We start from the raw sequence: 16507 nt of genomic DNA, 5'->3' as shown, positions 1-16507 counted from the left end.
GAAATAAAGATGGTTTACAATATGGGCATCCAGCAAGAACAGAGTCTCTATCTTCCTCCATTACCAATGTTTTGGACAGCATGTTTTCTCTGAAAAATCAGATCTAGCTCTTGTCACTGTTAAAGTCCACTCATCAATTATGTTATCATATAACCCACAGTTCAATGGTCTTCTCTTTTTGTTCACCCAAATGTGAAGACATTTCTTAAGGATTTGATCTCCATCTACCTTCCAGTGTGAGAATCACCACCTTTGTGACATTTAAATTTCATTAACAAGCTAATGAAGCCTTTTGACCCCAGAGCAATTCTCTCTATTACTTATTCCTTCAAGTTGCATTCTAGAAGCTATCAGCTGTGTTAAGTGAGATCCAGAGAGGAGACTGCTATTTGTCATCTCTGGGAATTCCGAAAAGAGAGACTGATATCTATCTATCTTTGGGATGGGGAGTCTGTATTGGTTCAAGAGGGAGGGACAGGAACAGGGAAAAGAATATGTCCCCCCCCCCCTCTTGGGGACGATTGTGCCCCTTAGTAGTGTGAGGGTGGCAGTGTTGTTGTTTCTTGGAGTACAGCAAAAGATGGGGATGGGTCTACATGTGGCTCTTAGAATAGGGGCAAAGCTTAATATTAGCCTCACTGCTTCCCCCTTTATAGATCCCCTTCTTACCACATGAAGAGGGAGCTGAAATGCCTTTACGACCCTTGATAATCTCACACCCATCTGTGGCAGTGCATGCAGCTTGGGGAATACTGATTTAATACTGTCTGTGAATTGTTCACCATCAAATTTAAAATATTAAGAATGATGAGTGGAGTTTTTATGATATGAACTTCCTCAACCCGCTTCGAGAAAAAACAAAGATAACTGGAATTGCTGCCATTGACTGCATCAAATGAGTTTATGTTCTTCCTTAAACAAAAAAAAGCAATTTCTCTATAGCCATTGGGTAGTAATATCAGCATCTCACTTCAGTAATCAACACCCTGCTATCCACATGAAATAATTAAGAACGCTAAAAATCATGTAATACCAAGACTTCAGTACACTGTATGTTCTTTATATTTTTCAGTCTGAACATTCTAAAGGCAAACTTAATGAGAGAGCTCTGTGAATTTTGTTTTGCATTGAATTCCCATTCATGTTCCTTAGATGAACTTTATATTTATCTAGTTAAAGTGTGAATACAGTTCTGTGAAATTTAGAATCTTATTAACTAATATGCTTAAAGAGCTGTAATGTTCAGTCATTTAAATTATTACATCACTAAGATCCTTTGTAACTTGTAATATTGCAAAAGTTGTGGTGTCCACGATATTAGGTTTCCACTGCAGTTTTGACAGCGGGAGCCCTGGCTGTTCCAGGGCTGAGAGCAGGATCCCCTGCTGTCAGCCCTGGTGGCCACTCTCAGCCATGGATCCCCATTGTCAGCTCTGGGTGGCCGACGGTGTGGGCCCCCGCTCTCAACCCTAGGCGCTGACAGTGCAAACCTCTGCTCTCAGCCTCAGGCAGCTGATAGAGGAAAATCATGGAAAAGTAATAATGGACTCTATTACTGCAAATAATAAAGTCCATTATTAATTTTCCTCAATTTTCCATGGCTTGTCCTCAACTTTGCTGCAATTTTTTGATAATTATCCTGCAGTTCAAGTAAGGCCTTATATGTCATTTAATGGCTGAATCTATTTGCATTAGATTCAGTAAGCAAATGTATCTAAGTTGTTTAAGACTTCAGTAAAAGTTTGATGGGTGCCTTCTTATGTGTACTGTATACTACTCAAATGCAAATACAGTTTGCAATATAGTCTCAGTCTTAAATATTTTTTTCTTGTACATATCATAAGCATCCTCTTTTAACCCAAATATTTTGATCCTAATGCTATAAAACCTTTGGGTGGCACTTTTTTATTTTTGGGTGGTGGGAGTAATAAGATGTCAAGGTTGATAAAAAGTACTACTTCCTTGTTTTACTGAGAATCTTCTGTGTCTGTGTCAGTAAGCTATGAACCCGAGTGGAAAATAAAAACTAAAAGCTTATGAGGCATGTGTATTGACAGGGTTTAAGTAGTTGTAAATGGAAATCAAATATGTTCATGTGCAAAAAAGAATATCTGTTAATATACTGGAGCTGGAATTCACATGACTCCTTGCTCCAAATTGTCAGTGCTCATCCATAATTCAACTCTGTGGATGATAAGTCACAGAGGCAATTGGCTGGGTGGCTATTGGGTCTAATTGTGATTCTTATCTCCGATGTCCCATGATACAAAACATGGAAGGTGGCTGAATGAGCCATCCAGACAGCTCCATGATGATATTTATTTACTTGTCTGTTTCTTTATTTTGATTTATAAAAAAAATCCAAGAATTCAACAGATGCCCATCCTATCCTCTGAGTGCCCTTGTAACAATTAACGTTACGGTCTCATCAATATCATAATAATAAATAGTCTCCTCATTCCACCATAAAATCTTCACTCCCAACATGCCTTAGATGGCAAATAACATTTCCTATAAAATAGAAATACGTCTCCACACCTCAGGCAGCCTTCACCCAACATGTTTGGGAAAAAATGTATCATTCCCAGAATTTAACAAATACAGACTGCAAGGGGCCAAGGGGGAAACAGATTCTAGTTCTGATTGGAGCTTTCTGGAGCACACACTGCTAGCTGCTACCTTCCATTATGGAAAGGGAGCTCCAGTGAGAGCATTTCTGCTGCTCTCTGCAGAGGCAAACGATAATGGGGATATTATGTCATCTCAGGTAGCTATGTCTCAAACCTTTAAAAGGTCAAAAACAGCACCTTCAATTCCACTTTGAAACTCATAAGCAGGCAGCACAGCTCCAGAATACCGGTGACATGCATTCTCAGTGTGAAACTCCACTCAGTAAGCTGGCCACTGCATTGTGACAAGCACAATGAGGCTATGCTGGATTTACAATTTGGGATGAGTAAACTAGTTTTGAGAGCACAAGAAATAATCCAAACTACAGCTCTTTCCCATTATAGAACCAGATTTCAATTTTTAAAAATATTTCATTTTGGATAGCTCTTTACGCCAATTGACAGATCTTCCCTTTCCTGCAGTGTGCAAGGCCTCTCAGCTTCCCCAACTTCTCCCTTTCTCTTTTGCAACACCCCCTCTTAGGACAGGCACATGGGATTGCACACATACTCACCTTTAATAATGAATAAAAGGAGGCAAACTCCCAAACAAACCACAGTTCTGGGGTTCCTAATCCTACGCTTCTGGAAAGGTTGTGTGCATTTATTCTGATGAATTTTCAGGTTTATTTTAAAATAAATAACAATTATCTGGGCTTCAGAACTGAGCTAGTGTTTAGACTGTCTTACTGTTAGATAGCTAGCCAAACAAAGGAACACTATGCGTATGATACAACTCCCCCAAAATGAGCTGTCTGATTTTTGTCATCTTGTGGCAATACCACAATGGGTCATTTTATCCTCCAGCATGTGGGGGAACAAGGAACAGATGGAGGCAGGTATCCTCCAGTGTCCTCAGGAAACATCTCATCTCTCGGATCTTAACAGCAATGAGTGATTACTTATCATAGCTCTAAGAGATCTATCCACTTGGAATGCACCATTTAATCCTACTAAGTGTTTTATATATTCCTCTGGAGACTCTGCATCAAACTGTACCTACATTTTGCAGCAAGGTCCCTCTTTTCCGCAGTGCTTTGGTGGAGCAGATTGAAAGTTCTGTGGCAGGTTCATGAAAATTAAAGTTTGTATTTAAATTAAATATGAAAGTGAATATATTTATTTTATATTAAAATTGACATAATGTGTTTGCACATTTTCAGGTTTCAATATGCTTCAGAGTTTTGTATTGTCAACATATAATTGATTCAGAGAAGTTTTTGGAGAGCTAGATGTTTTGGTGTCTAAGAGATGCCAGCGGTGATGTGGGGTTGGAGGATAAGCATAGTAGCTTGTTGAAATTGATTTAGTACAATATGACATTTTTCTTTAAAATCTTGCATTATATGGAATTAACAGGGCACATCTTAGATGGATTAAAAACTGGCTCACTGACAGATCTCAATATGTAGTTGTTAATGAGTAGGTACCAATAAATGGAATCTTTTCTAGAGGGCTCCTTCAGGGTTTAATTCTTTTGTTCAGTGTTATTAAATGGTTTTATCAACAATGTAGATGATATGAAATCTTCGCTGGTAAAGATTCCATATGACACACAAATTGGTGCGGTAGTAAATAAGGAGGACAGGTTACTATAACAAAGTAATATGAATCACCTGGTTAAATAGTCACAGTCCAATATTACAACTAAATACAAGGTAATATATCTGGGGACAAAGAACCACACCTGCAGGAGAGAAGACTGTTTTGGAAAGCAGTGACTCAGAGAAGGATTATGGAGTCATTATAGATAATCACCTCAACTTGAGCTCTGTGCTGTGCAAAAAGAGCTAATATGATGCTTGGATGTATAAAATGGGGAATATCAACTAGATGCAGAGAAGTGGTCTTGCTTCTGCACACAGAATTGTTAATACCAGTACTAGAATGTTTGTCCTGTTCTGATGTCCACACTTCAAGATGATGTAGAAATACTCAGTTTACATTTCAAAAGTTTTCTTTGCAGTCATCATGGTGGAAGAACTTTTCAAAAAATGAAAAATTCTGGAGCACAAATTCTATGATGGGAGCGGGGGTATTATAGAAAATATTGTGGTCACCGAGTACACAGAGTACACAGAATCCTACTTACATGTGCATCAGTCACACATGGAAGGCTTCAGAGAGATCCAGTAGTATAAGCATAGCAGTTTATGCTCTATCCATGGCGACCATGAACCAAGGGCAAGCAACTGAGATGTGCTACTAGTACTGTTTCCATGCTATGTCCTAGTCTTAGCCTAAATGGGTAAAGCAAATCTATGACACTGGCAGAAGATTAGAGTTGTTGAAATTTGCTTGCTACCACGTTTTCTGTGATTTAACATCAGTAATATTTGGCGGAACATGGTCTAGTAGTTAGCTAGGTCATTTGCATTGAATATTGATATTTTGTGAAATGGCCAGACTGTCTCACACTTCAGAATGTTTGGAAGCTTGCGCTTCCTAGTGGAGGGGTGGGTGGTCTCTTGGTTCTTTGGTGCTTAGTAATGAGGTAAAAAGATATAAAAAGTTGTTTAACTCTGAGGTTTAAAACATGTCTGTAGCTGTTCTAATTTTTATGCATTTAAGTTGAAATTTTCAGAATTGTGTGCCTGAAGTTAGACTCCTAAATCCATATTCAGGCACCTAAATAAGTGGCCTGATTTTCTAAAGTACTGAGCGCCTGTATCTTCCATGGACTTCAGTGGGTTCAGCACCTCTGAAAATGGTGATTCTAATACAGCATAGGTGGTGTAGTCTAAGTATGGATAATTTGAATCCACTTATTTTTTTTTTAAATAAAGTTCTTTGCTGTTCATACTGACTTTTCTGCTCACATGTTTGACTACATGAAAAGGATGTGACTTGGTGTGTTTGAGGTAATATACCAAAGAGAAATGAGCCATTCTTTGTTAGCAACTTCTCTAGAATCTCATGGAAGGAAAGCCGGTTTACATTGCTACTTGGTGTATTGTGCATATATATATATATATTATTTATTATTAAATTCAAGTACATTTGCACCAGCACTGAAAGAAAAGAGATCTGGAATCTCATGTGGTTTCAGGGGTTTTTTGTTGGTTTTTTTGCATAGCATCTCCTGTATTTATTTACTGTATCTGACCAGAATGGGACTTCTTGGACTCTAGTCTTACATTTATCAGGACATAGGTGGATGTGCATTTATGCTTAGTATTTCCAAACTCATGCTATGCAGTATTATTACATAATGTCTGTAGTGCACAATAATCCTGTCATATACAACAATTACATCTCTATCTTCTCAATAAATATTTATTCTTGGAGGTACCTAGATTTTTGTCACTGTCCAACCAGTTGTAAGGTTAGGTAATTTTATATTTGTCATTTAATTGACAAAAAATTAAGCTTTATTTTATAGCCAATCATTCCTCTACCATTCTTCACTTGTGTTCAAGCAGCATTTTAGGTGGAGGATTTGACTATGACTAATTTTCTTGGCTATGACTCTGTAAAGTTTCCTCAGATGGGGGTCTTCCTATTTGTACAATTAGCTCTACTTTTCTTAGGTCCTGTCAAACTTTGTCACCAAGTTTATAATTAACTACATTCTATTCAAATTGTAATTTGCTTGTTTGACTTAAAGTTCATATAGTCATAGAATATCAGGGTTGGAAGGGACCTCAGGAGGTCATCTAGTCCAATGCTCTGCTCAAAGCAGGACCAATCCCCAACAAAATCATCCCATCCAGGGCTTTGTCAAGCCTGACCTTAAAAACCAGTAAGGAAGGAGATTCCACCACCACCCTAGGAAACCCATTCCAGCACTTGACCACCCTCCTAGTGAAAAGGTTTTCCTAATATCCAACCTAAACCTCCCCCATTGCAACTTGAGACCATTACTCCTTGTTCTGTCATCTGGTACCACTGAGAACAGTCTAGATCCATCCTCTTTGGAACCCCCTTTCAGGTAGTTGAAAGCAGCTATCAAATCCCGCCTCATTCTTCTCTTCTGCAGACAAAACAATCCCAGTTCCCTCAGCCTCTTCTCATAAGTCATGTGCTCCAGCCCTCTAATCATTTTTGTTGTCCTCCGCTGGACTCTTTCCGATTTTTCCACATCCCTCTTTGAATGTGGGACCCAAATCTGAACACAGTACTCCAGATGAGGCCTCACCAATGCCGAATCAAGGGGAATGAACACATCCCTCGATCTGCTGGCAATGCTCCTACTTATACAGCCCAAATGCTGTTAGCCTTCTTGGCAATAAGGGCACACTGTTGACTCATATCCAGCTTCTCGTTCACTGTAACCCCAGGTCCTTTTCTGCAGAACTGCTTCGTAGCCATTCGGTCCCTAGTTTGTAGCGGTGCATGGGATTCTTCCGTCCTATGTGCACTTGTCCTTGTTGAACCTCATCAGATTTCTTTTGGCCCAATCCTCTAATTTGTCTAGATCCCATCCTTACCCTCCATCATATCTACCACTCCTCGCAATTTAGCGTCATCTGCAAACTTGCTGATGGTGCAGTCCACGCTATCCTCCAGATCATTAATGAAGATATTGAACAAAACCGGCCCCAGGACTGACCATTGGGGCACTCCGCTTGACACCAGCTGCCAACTAGACATGGAGCCATTGATCACTACCCCCGTTGAGCCCGACGATGTAGCCAGCTTTCTATCCACCTTATAGTCCATTCGTCCAGCCCATACTACTTTAACTTGCTGGCAAGAATACTGTGGGAGATGGTATCAAAAGCTTTGCTAAAGTCAAGGAATAACATGTCCACTGCTTTCCCCTCATCCACAGAGACAGTTATCTCATCATAGAAGGCAATTAGATTAGTCAGGCATGACTTGCCCTTGGTGAATCCATGCTGACTGGTCTTGATCACTTTCCTCTCCTCTAAATGCATCAGAATTGATTCCTTGAGGACCTGCTCCATGATTTTCCTAGGGACTAAAGTGAGACTGACTGGCCTGTAGTTCCCCTGATCCTCCTCCTTCCCCTTTTTAATTGGCACATTGAAGAACATTACAAAGGCTCTTATTAATTGTTAATTATTTTTGCTCCAAATCAGCAACTCAACATTTATTTCTGCCCACTCTAGAAACACAAGGATCAGGGATGTGATACCTCAGTCTGTCTCATGTGCTGAGACAATCCCAAAGGGAAGCTGTTTCAACAAATATCTGCCAACAAGGGGAATTGAAAGTGCAGAGTTTTGCACTTTTTGTATCAAGTCAGTCTGCCTAAACCCTTGGCATGCATCCCAAACAGAAAATACTCTTCTATTTTGAAGTCTTGATAGGCCCTACTCAGCAATTTTAATGGAGCAGGTCTCGTTTTAGGTCCTTGTTTTCATCTTTTGGATATTCTCTGTTTGTTTATAAATCCTCTGTTTGATTTTATTGTGGGGACCATGCAACTAGCTCAGTAAGTTGGTGTCTGTATTTGTTCTGTAACACCTGACATTACCATCCAGCCAAGTTCAGTTTTTACTTGCTCTCTTACTGCTAATGCAACTTTATGTGGTACATGTATTTCTGGCGGCACACTCAGATCTGTATCAGTATGATGTATTATATCCTTAATGCATCCCAATCCATTAGACAATCATCAAATTCTTTAATGTTTGGAAGCACTGCACCTACTTTCTGTATTTCTTTGCCAGCTTCTCTTTCAGATTGCGAGATTGCGGTGGCTGCATTTGTTTCATTTTTTCCAGAGATTGTTTTCTTCTGACCTCCTATTCAGGTGCAAATTTTTAAGTTAAGGAAATTAACAATTGGAACAGCTCATCTAGGAATGTGGTGGATTCCCAATTAGTTGAAGAAGAATTTAAATCAAGCAAAGTTGAAGCACTTAAAAATCAGGAAATGCAAAAGTTAAGGCTGCCCATGCAACCTTAAATCTTTCCTTTTGTGCGTTTGAATTATCTGTCACACAATTTCTAACTATATGAGCACATGCTGTTTCTCAAGTAGTGTAATATCATGTCATGAAATACATCCTTAGATGTATGTGTTTGTCGTCTTGTAGTTCTGTGTACTACTCTGTGTTTACAGCAAGAGTTCCATGAAATCCATTTATATACAAGATGCATAATGAAGAAGACAATAGCTCTTGCAGGTTTCTTCCTCAATCACTCCTCACCATACAAGCTGCAATTACCTTGGTTGCAGAAAATATTTTATGATATTATATTGTAATATTTGACAAATAGTGTGTGAGTGTCCTGGCCTCATTCACTGCACTCCTTACAAGATGTATGCAGCCAGAGGGAAGGGTTTCTGTTGTGTCTTGACTCACTACAGCTGATGGAGCACTCCAACTACAATGGAATAAGACCCTCATATTCTTGCAGTGCAATATAGTAATGGTAACAGCAAGAGCAGCACTAGAAGAAGGGTTTGTATACCTGATCATCCAATCGATGTCACTCCAGCACAGGGCAAGCAGGAAAATATGTTAATAACAAACCTTTGATAGTTGGTGCTTAGTTTCCTTACAACGTTCCAATTCCATTTAGCTAGAGCAGGACAATCAGCAACGAATGCTGAAAACAGGAGCAGGCCTCTTAAAGAAGTAAAGGTCATGAAAGCAGAGGGCAACCGGGAAGAGGGTTACTATATCACAAAGGCACCTTAAGCAATGTGTTCTCTAAACACTTACAAACTCCTTGTGAATGTTAGCATCAATTATGAGGAAGTGTGCCCCAGGCCATAGTGAAATTGCCTGGGGGAAGAAATTCACTTTAAATCTTTCACTTTTTCCCTTAAACGTTTTTAATAAGAGTCACACATGCATGAGCTACAAAAAAGTCAAGATTCAGTAACTCAGTATTTTGAGGATCATTCACTTTTTATGGTATGAGAAATTTTAAACTTTTTGATAGGCAAGGTGGGTGATGTCTGAAGAAGAACTCTGTTTAGTTCAAAAGCTTGGCTCTTTCACCAACAGAAGTTGATCCAATAAAAGACATTACCTCACCTACCTTGTCTCTCTAACATCCTGGGACCAAGATGGCTACAACAACACCGCAGACAAACTTGTTAATTTCAGTATTTTTCTCTTGGATTTTTATGTCCCTTTTTAGAGTTTCTGGAGTTGGGTGGTAACTGGGAAATTCCGAAATAAAATTCTTAAGTAAAACAAAATTGAAATGTCAAAATTTTCCACAAAATGGGAATTCTGAAATTTTGTTTAGAAAATGTCAAAATGGCATTTTGTTTCATCCTTATCTGATGTTTCAGCATGCCAGTGAAGGAGCCAAGCAGCTCGGAGAGCTGGGGCTCATGGGCTTCTAGGCTGATGAGGAGGCTGGGAACCTTGGCTCCAGGACAGGTCTACCTGGCAGACTGTGCAAGAGCCAGGAACTCTAGGAACCCTGGATTTCAAAAAGCCATGAGCCAGGGCTTGCAGGCTTTCAGCTCCTCTGATGGTCTGCTGAGGAGCCAGGCAGGTGAGCTGGCAAGAAACCAGGTGGGTTTTGTAACATTCCTGGCAGGCACGGTTCCATCAGAATGTCATCGAAGTTGACAGATTCCCATGGAACATTTTGATTTCAACCAATCAGTGTTTCCATTGGAAAAACATTGTGTTGAACTAGTTCCAATCACTCTAGTGTTTTTCCCCTTTTGAACGGTGTGTCTAGTCTAAATACAGTCGTGAGAAATGGAATGCAAACAGCCCTGCTGTCATGACTGGATTACCTACATAATTATTTTGCAAAACCCCACAGTGTGTGTAAATCCTAATGGTTAAATAAACTGCACAAGCTGGCAGCTTTTCCTGCCTTTCGCTGAGCAAATGCAAGGTGTCATTGCTGAATCTGAATATCATTGTGAAGCTGCAGTTCCCTTGCTAGACACCAGATGGCATTTTTAGGGCAGTGTTATAATTGTCATAAGGGTGGAGCTCCTTCTCATAATAAATACTGTTAGTTGAATTTTGTAAAGTGCCATACATATGCAGTTTCATAGTATAGTAATTAAATAAAATTTGTAACAGGGGAAATGTCTTCATTTAAACCATAACCACAATTTTTACATATAGTACAGCAATTGGCACTTGATTCATTCAGTCATAAGTCTCCCCAGATGTAATATTAATATTATAAATAATACTAAAACTGTTTTACTATAATGCTTTTTAGCTGTAGCTCTAGGGTGACCAGATAAAAATGTGAACAATCATGACGGGATGGAAGGTAATAGGAGCCTATATAAGAAAAAGACCCCAAAATCAAGACTGTCCCTTAAAATTGGGACATCTGGTCACCCTATGTAGCTCTCAAAATGTCTTATAAAGGAAGTGAATATCATTATTGCATTTTGCAAGTGGGGAAACTGAGGGAGAGAGGTGACATAACTTTCCTGCACTTACACAGAAGGTTAACATCAGAGCCAAGGACAGAGGCCAAGTCTTCCAACTAGGCCAGTGCTTTATCCATGAGACTCTGCTGCCTCCTCTGTTACAGAAAAGAGAGCGTTCTAATGTGCAGTACACTTTCCTCATATGAATAATGCTGTTGAAAAAAAAATTCTCACTTGGCTAAGATGTAAAAATTGTTCACAAATATTTGTTCATATTTTTAAATGTGGCACTCACAATGTGTGTGTGTGTGTGTGTGTGTGTGTGTTCCATGAATATTCTAGCAGATGAGTTTATTGGCAGGAATATGTGCTGAAACAGCCAGTTTTAATCTATCATTGCAGAATATCCATGGAAAGCAAATTTTGAATGCATAATCATGAGTATTTGCTCTTTAGATTTACACATCTCCAATCAAGGGGGAGGGGGAAAAAAACCCAAACCCACATGCCCTGTATATCCACTCAAAACAACTTTTATTTGAAATATTAAATGCTCAAAATGAAATGCTCATGAATGAAGTACAGATCAAGTATTATTCAGAGATTTTTTTGGTAGATAATTTCAAAATAATAGCTATATTTTTGAAAATTACTATCTGTTTGTGCGTATTTTTTATAAAGAAAAAGAGACACAATTCAGCAATGAAGTGTCTTGTTACAGATTATTTTCTCAGCTCTACTAATGAAGAAAAAATTTCATTTGTCTGTAATTAATCCTACGGAGACAAGGTGTGTGTGTCTCTCTCACCAACAAAAGTTGTTCCAATACAGGGTCAGCTCTAACTTTTTTTCTCCACCCCAAGCAAAAAAAAAAAAAAAAAAAAGGGCACCGCCCCTCCATAACAACCCCCCCGAGTGCCGTCCCACTGAAACAAAAAAAAAAACACCAAGCCCCGCCCTGCCAAAAAAAAAAACCCTGAGCGCCGCCCCGCCCCACCAAACCAAACCCCCCCCCCACCAAACCCTGAGTGCTGCCTCGTGGAAACAAACAAACAAAAAAAAAACCCTAGCGCTGCCTGCCGTAACAACCCCCCTGAGCGCTGCCCTGCCAAAACAAAAAAAAACCCCGAGCACCACCCCACCGAAACAAAAAAAAAAACCTGAGCACCGCCCCGCCATCCCAAGATTGGCCTCTCCTTACAAGGTGCTGCCCCAAGCATGTGATTGGTCAGCTGGTGCCTGGAGCCAGCCCTGGGCCAATAAAAGATATTACCTCACCCACCCTTTCTAATATCCTGAGGCCAACACTGCTACAATTATGCTGTGTACAACAATGTAATTAGTCTGTTCGTTTATTATCTGATTGACTCACCATTCTGTAGTGTTATACACATCAGACTTCCTCAGCCAAGTGTAGGTATTTCCACAAATCATTTGCAATACATGGACAGCATTCCAAGTCTGATTGGCTTAGATCATGGCTTCTCAATATTGGGATTCTGAGCAAGCTCAAGGGCATTATTGCCACTTTCTTTACACCTCGTTGGGAGAGGGGGATCCATAACTTTTTTTCCCCTCTGTAACATGGAGTCACAGTATGGAAGAGTTTGAGAATCACACTGGCTTAATAGTTTTCTAGCTCAGTAAATACTCTATAAAACCCCCTTGTGTTCATCCAGCTTATTCACGGCTGCTTTTGTCAAGCTATGGTACATCATTATTTATTCCAATGCTTTTAGGAGTCAGTCTCATTATCATAATCTTATTCAAGAGCTGCTAGCTTTCTCCTTTTTATGTACTAAATAATTTGTGTAATTTAGTGCTTTTCTTGCTTCTAGCACACAGTAATAATAATAAAAGAACAATATAAATAAATTATAACCTCGCTCATGCTCATATGCAACCCTACAGAAGTCCTCAATAGGTACTTGCTGAAATTTGATGAATGGATTTAGTAAAAATCCTTACATCTAGTTGTTGAAAACAGTTTTGTGACTAAGGTGATGTCATCAGAGGTTCATATTTTCACAGCTACTGTATGATATCATAACAGTGAAATATGACTTTTTTTTAAAGTATGAGGGAATAACCAGGGAGAAATTTTACAGCGTTATAATCAATGGGGACTGCAATATAAAAATTATCTGAAGTTGAGTGCATGATGATTGACTGAGTTACTGCTCATGTCACAATTCCAGCATCCTAACAATGGCTACTTCCTCAGCTGTTTTAAAATCTAATGGTGAGATTAAAAATATCTATCTACAAGATTTTCTCCTGTTGTTTTTTGTTCTGTTTTTCCAATATGTCTTTATCTAACAAACGACGTCTTCCAGATAAGAAAATGTCATCTAGTCCAGAAGGACTTTTATGTAATTTTTAAGCACTTTTGTCATGTTAAAATCTTCCAGAATGTGCACTGCAACAGAGGAGAATTGTGAATAAGCCTATACCGACTCATCTAAAAGTTGTGATGACATCACAAGCCACTCAATCTTTGCTCTCATACCTATCATGTCACAAGAACCCTCTGTTACATGATTGTAGCCTTTCAGCTCACTCATCTAAGTAGCATTATGTATCTATCACACATGTATCCTTCCCAGCACATATAAATATATTAATGTCATGTTCGTCTGTATGATTGGGAAGATGATTTTGTTTTAATTTTTGAAAAGGTACTGCACATGTGCTATAAGTAAATTGTGTGATAATCTATGCAAATTGTGTGCAAAGAAGCTGTACTTTGCCTTTGGGGGAATGTAAATTACTCAGAACATTTTTCAATTTGTTTGTTTTTAAATAAATAGACATTTCACATAAATAGACTCAGGCCAATCTCTTGTCCTGTTTATTTACCCTCTGCTCCCCTTTTGTTTTTTCTTGTATTCATCTTAGTGCTTACTGATAAGGTTCCCTCTTGTGCAGGAGCAAGAGGAATGAATAATGAGAAAAATCAGCATAACATTCATTTTGGTGTGTTTATATTCGTTTTGTAAGTGAAGTCTCTACTCACATAATAGTGTATAACACATTCACAAGTCAAAGCCATTATTGTGATCTGACAGTCTTTGTATTCGCTTCATACTAACATTGCTTTCTTCTGTTACATTAGTACTTTGATATATTTATAGTGCTAGATTTACTAAAACATGGAGTTGGATGAATAATTTTCTTTATGTGAAGCAAGAATGAAATACTATCCATAAAATATATTTACTACACTGCATTTTTTTTGGTTTAGAATTCTCCACTGATGTAATTTTTGTATTAATAAAATTATACCAGTACTCTTTAAGTACCCTTTCAGAGAAAAAAAATTCATGTAAATTGTCTTATTCTGTTTTAAGTGAAGGAGAAAACCTGGTAGAGGTTGTCTCTTTAAATCAGATCTGCAGTGTTGATGGACCCTCTAGCAGGCATGGTAAGAACCATTTGCACCTCTGCAGCAGGGAGCTTGACCATATAGGCTCACACATTCAGTCAAAACGTTTTTCCTTTTAATATGCGCTGTACCAATCCTATTCCCATGGTTACAGCTCCTGCTTGTTTGGTTGCTTCTAGTCTGTTGGAAAAGGGAGGCAGCATACATTTCTTGTACAGGAGTTTAAAACATACTGAAAGCAACCCTGTTGTGATTTGCATTTTAAATTTTTCTTTTTTCCTCTCATTGTACAGAATGCTGTAGCAGTAGCTTCAGTTCATTTGCCACAGTCTGTCTTTTCTCAGTCTTCAGCCTTGCAATCTGTTGATAACTCCACTTGCAAGCTACAGTTTATTATCTTTCGGAATGGAAAACTCTTTCCTAGCACGGGAAACTCATCAAATCTTGCAGATGATGGGAAACGTAGGACGGTTACCACACCAGCTGTCTTTGCTAAAATAGGTGAGGAGTGTTATTCATTATTTCTTTTAATTTGAAAGCTACAGTATACTTGATTATGTAGAGAATGGAGCAGAAAAGTGTACAGTATGCCGAGGACTGGGGTCTGCCTGTTTCTTTAACACAAGTATTTGGATTTATTCATATATGTATGATTTTATTCAAATCAATTTGTCCATAAGAGAAGTGTAGTTATTATAGGAACAGAATGCAGATTAGATTTCACAATTTATTTCTGTTGTTGTGACAGAAGCTTATATCTCAAACCAAGGCGAAATAGAAAAAAACCTTGTTTTAATCTATACAAGGAAAAATGCAATACTATCATTCTGGATTCAGATAAATATTAAGATGAGGGGGGTGTTAATGCCCTGTTGCATGTATCTTAATATTCACCAGTATACTTTTTGATATGAAGGACCTAAAATAGGTGTTGTTAGAGGCTTTTCTCTCAATGTGATTAATCTTACAGAACTGTGACTAATTATGCTAATTAGTCATCCAGGCAATTTTAATAGTTTTATTTTAATCTGAATAGTATTCGCATTTCCATTTGCTTTTAAAACAGCATTTTAATGTAACTTTAAAAGTGCAAAACTGCCTTAGCTATTAATCATACTAAGAGACTGCTCTTTTTTTGTTACATGAGTATATGGTATAACGTGTCTTAATTTAAGACGTACACAACAAATCTAGCTTTATTAATGATGATCAGATCAATCAGACACCTCAACAGGCTGAAATAGTCATTCAGATTCATTTAAACTGTAGTAAACTTTTCTGTATTTGTTTTAATTCATACAGAAAGGAATATGTGGCTATTGCTTGGTTTTCCATAGTTCAGTACATTTTTGAATCTGTGAATATACAGCATTCAGCAGTAAAGGATTTTCCACTCTATTTCTCTGATTCGGTTTGTTGCTTTTGCAGATGGATGCAGTTTTGGAAACCTCACCACCCCTCTTACTATAGGTTTGAGACACTTTGCAAGGGGTATAGACCCCATTGCAGCCTTTTGGGATTTTGACCTTCTAGATGGACATGGAGGCTGGTGTGGAGAAGGGTGCCACATAATTAGCTCTGCAGGCAATATTACCGTCATTCAGAGTACACACTTCAGTAACTTTGCAGTGCTAATGGTGAGTATATGACTTCGCAAGTATATCTATAAATAGATATCTATATATACACAGATGTATTCCTCTTATATGTACATAAACCATCCTTGCTTGCCTGTAACTGAGGTTTCATTTCTCATGATGTTTTATACAATACAACCTTAAAGAAAAGTAAATTATTTAACTGCTAATAAGTGAATAAGCCTGGTGGTCATCTCAGCCTAATATCTAGAGAGAGAGGCCCAATCGTAAATGACATTTAAGTCAATCTTGTCAGATGAAAGTTCCATCAAGGAATGATCAGTACATGAAAGTTAGAAATTACAGGAAAAGGTTTTTTAAATGTATACTCGTGTGCTTTTACATCAATATATCTCAGAAAGCTCATCTGCTTTTGTTCCTGCCTCAGACTGTGTTGATCATACTAATTAGTTGCAGGCATACCGCAATGTTGAATCATTTAATAAATGGAAGTGAATAACATCTCTTGCTCTTTTAAACAAGCACTTTTTTGTCCTTGCCGTTGTTCTGGGAGCTTTAGTTTGTATACTGAT

General features: G+C 38.4%; 1 protein-coding gene across 1 annotated transcript in view; it reads left to right on the top strand.

Moving 5' to 3' along the window:
• Window positions 1–16507, top strand: part of ADGRA1 (adhesion G protein-coupled receptor A1) — a 454050-nt gene that overhangs the window by 355166 nt on the left and 82377 nt on the right. The window contains exons 13-14 of the mRNA XM_050959295.1: window positions 14631–14838; window positions 15766–15974. Of these exons, the coding sequence (XP_050815252.1) occupies window positions 14631–14838; window positions 15766–15974 (417 nt within the window). The remainder of the gene's footprint in view (window positions 1–14630; window positions 14839–15765; window positions 15975–16507) is intronic.

The sequence above is a fragment of the Gopherus flavomarginatus genome, chromosome 6 (genome assembly GCF_025201925.1).
Source record: "Gopherus flavomarginatus isolate rGopFla2 chromosome 6, rGopFla2.mat.asm, whole genome shotgun sequence".
Classification (NCBI taxonomy): Eukaryota; Metazoa; Chordata; order Testudines; family Testudinidae; genus Gopherus; species Gopherus flavomarginatus.
The sequence above is the reverse complement of the archived record's forward strand: the minus strand, read 5'-3'. Positions and strand labels throughout refer to the sequence as shown.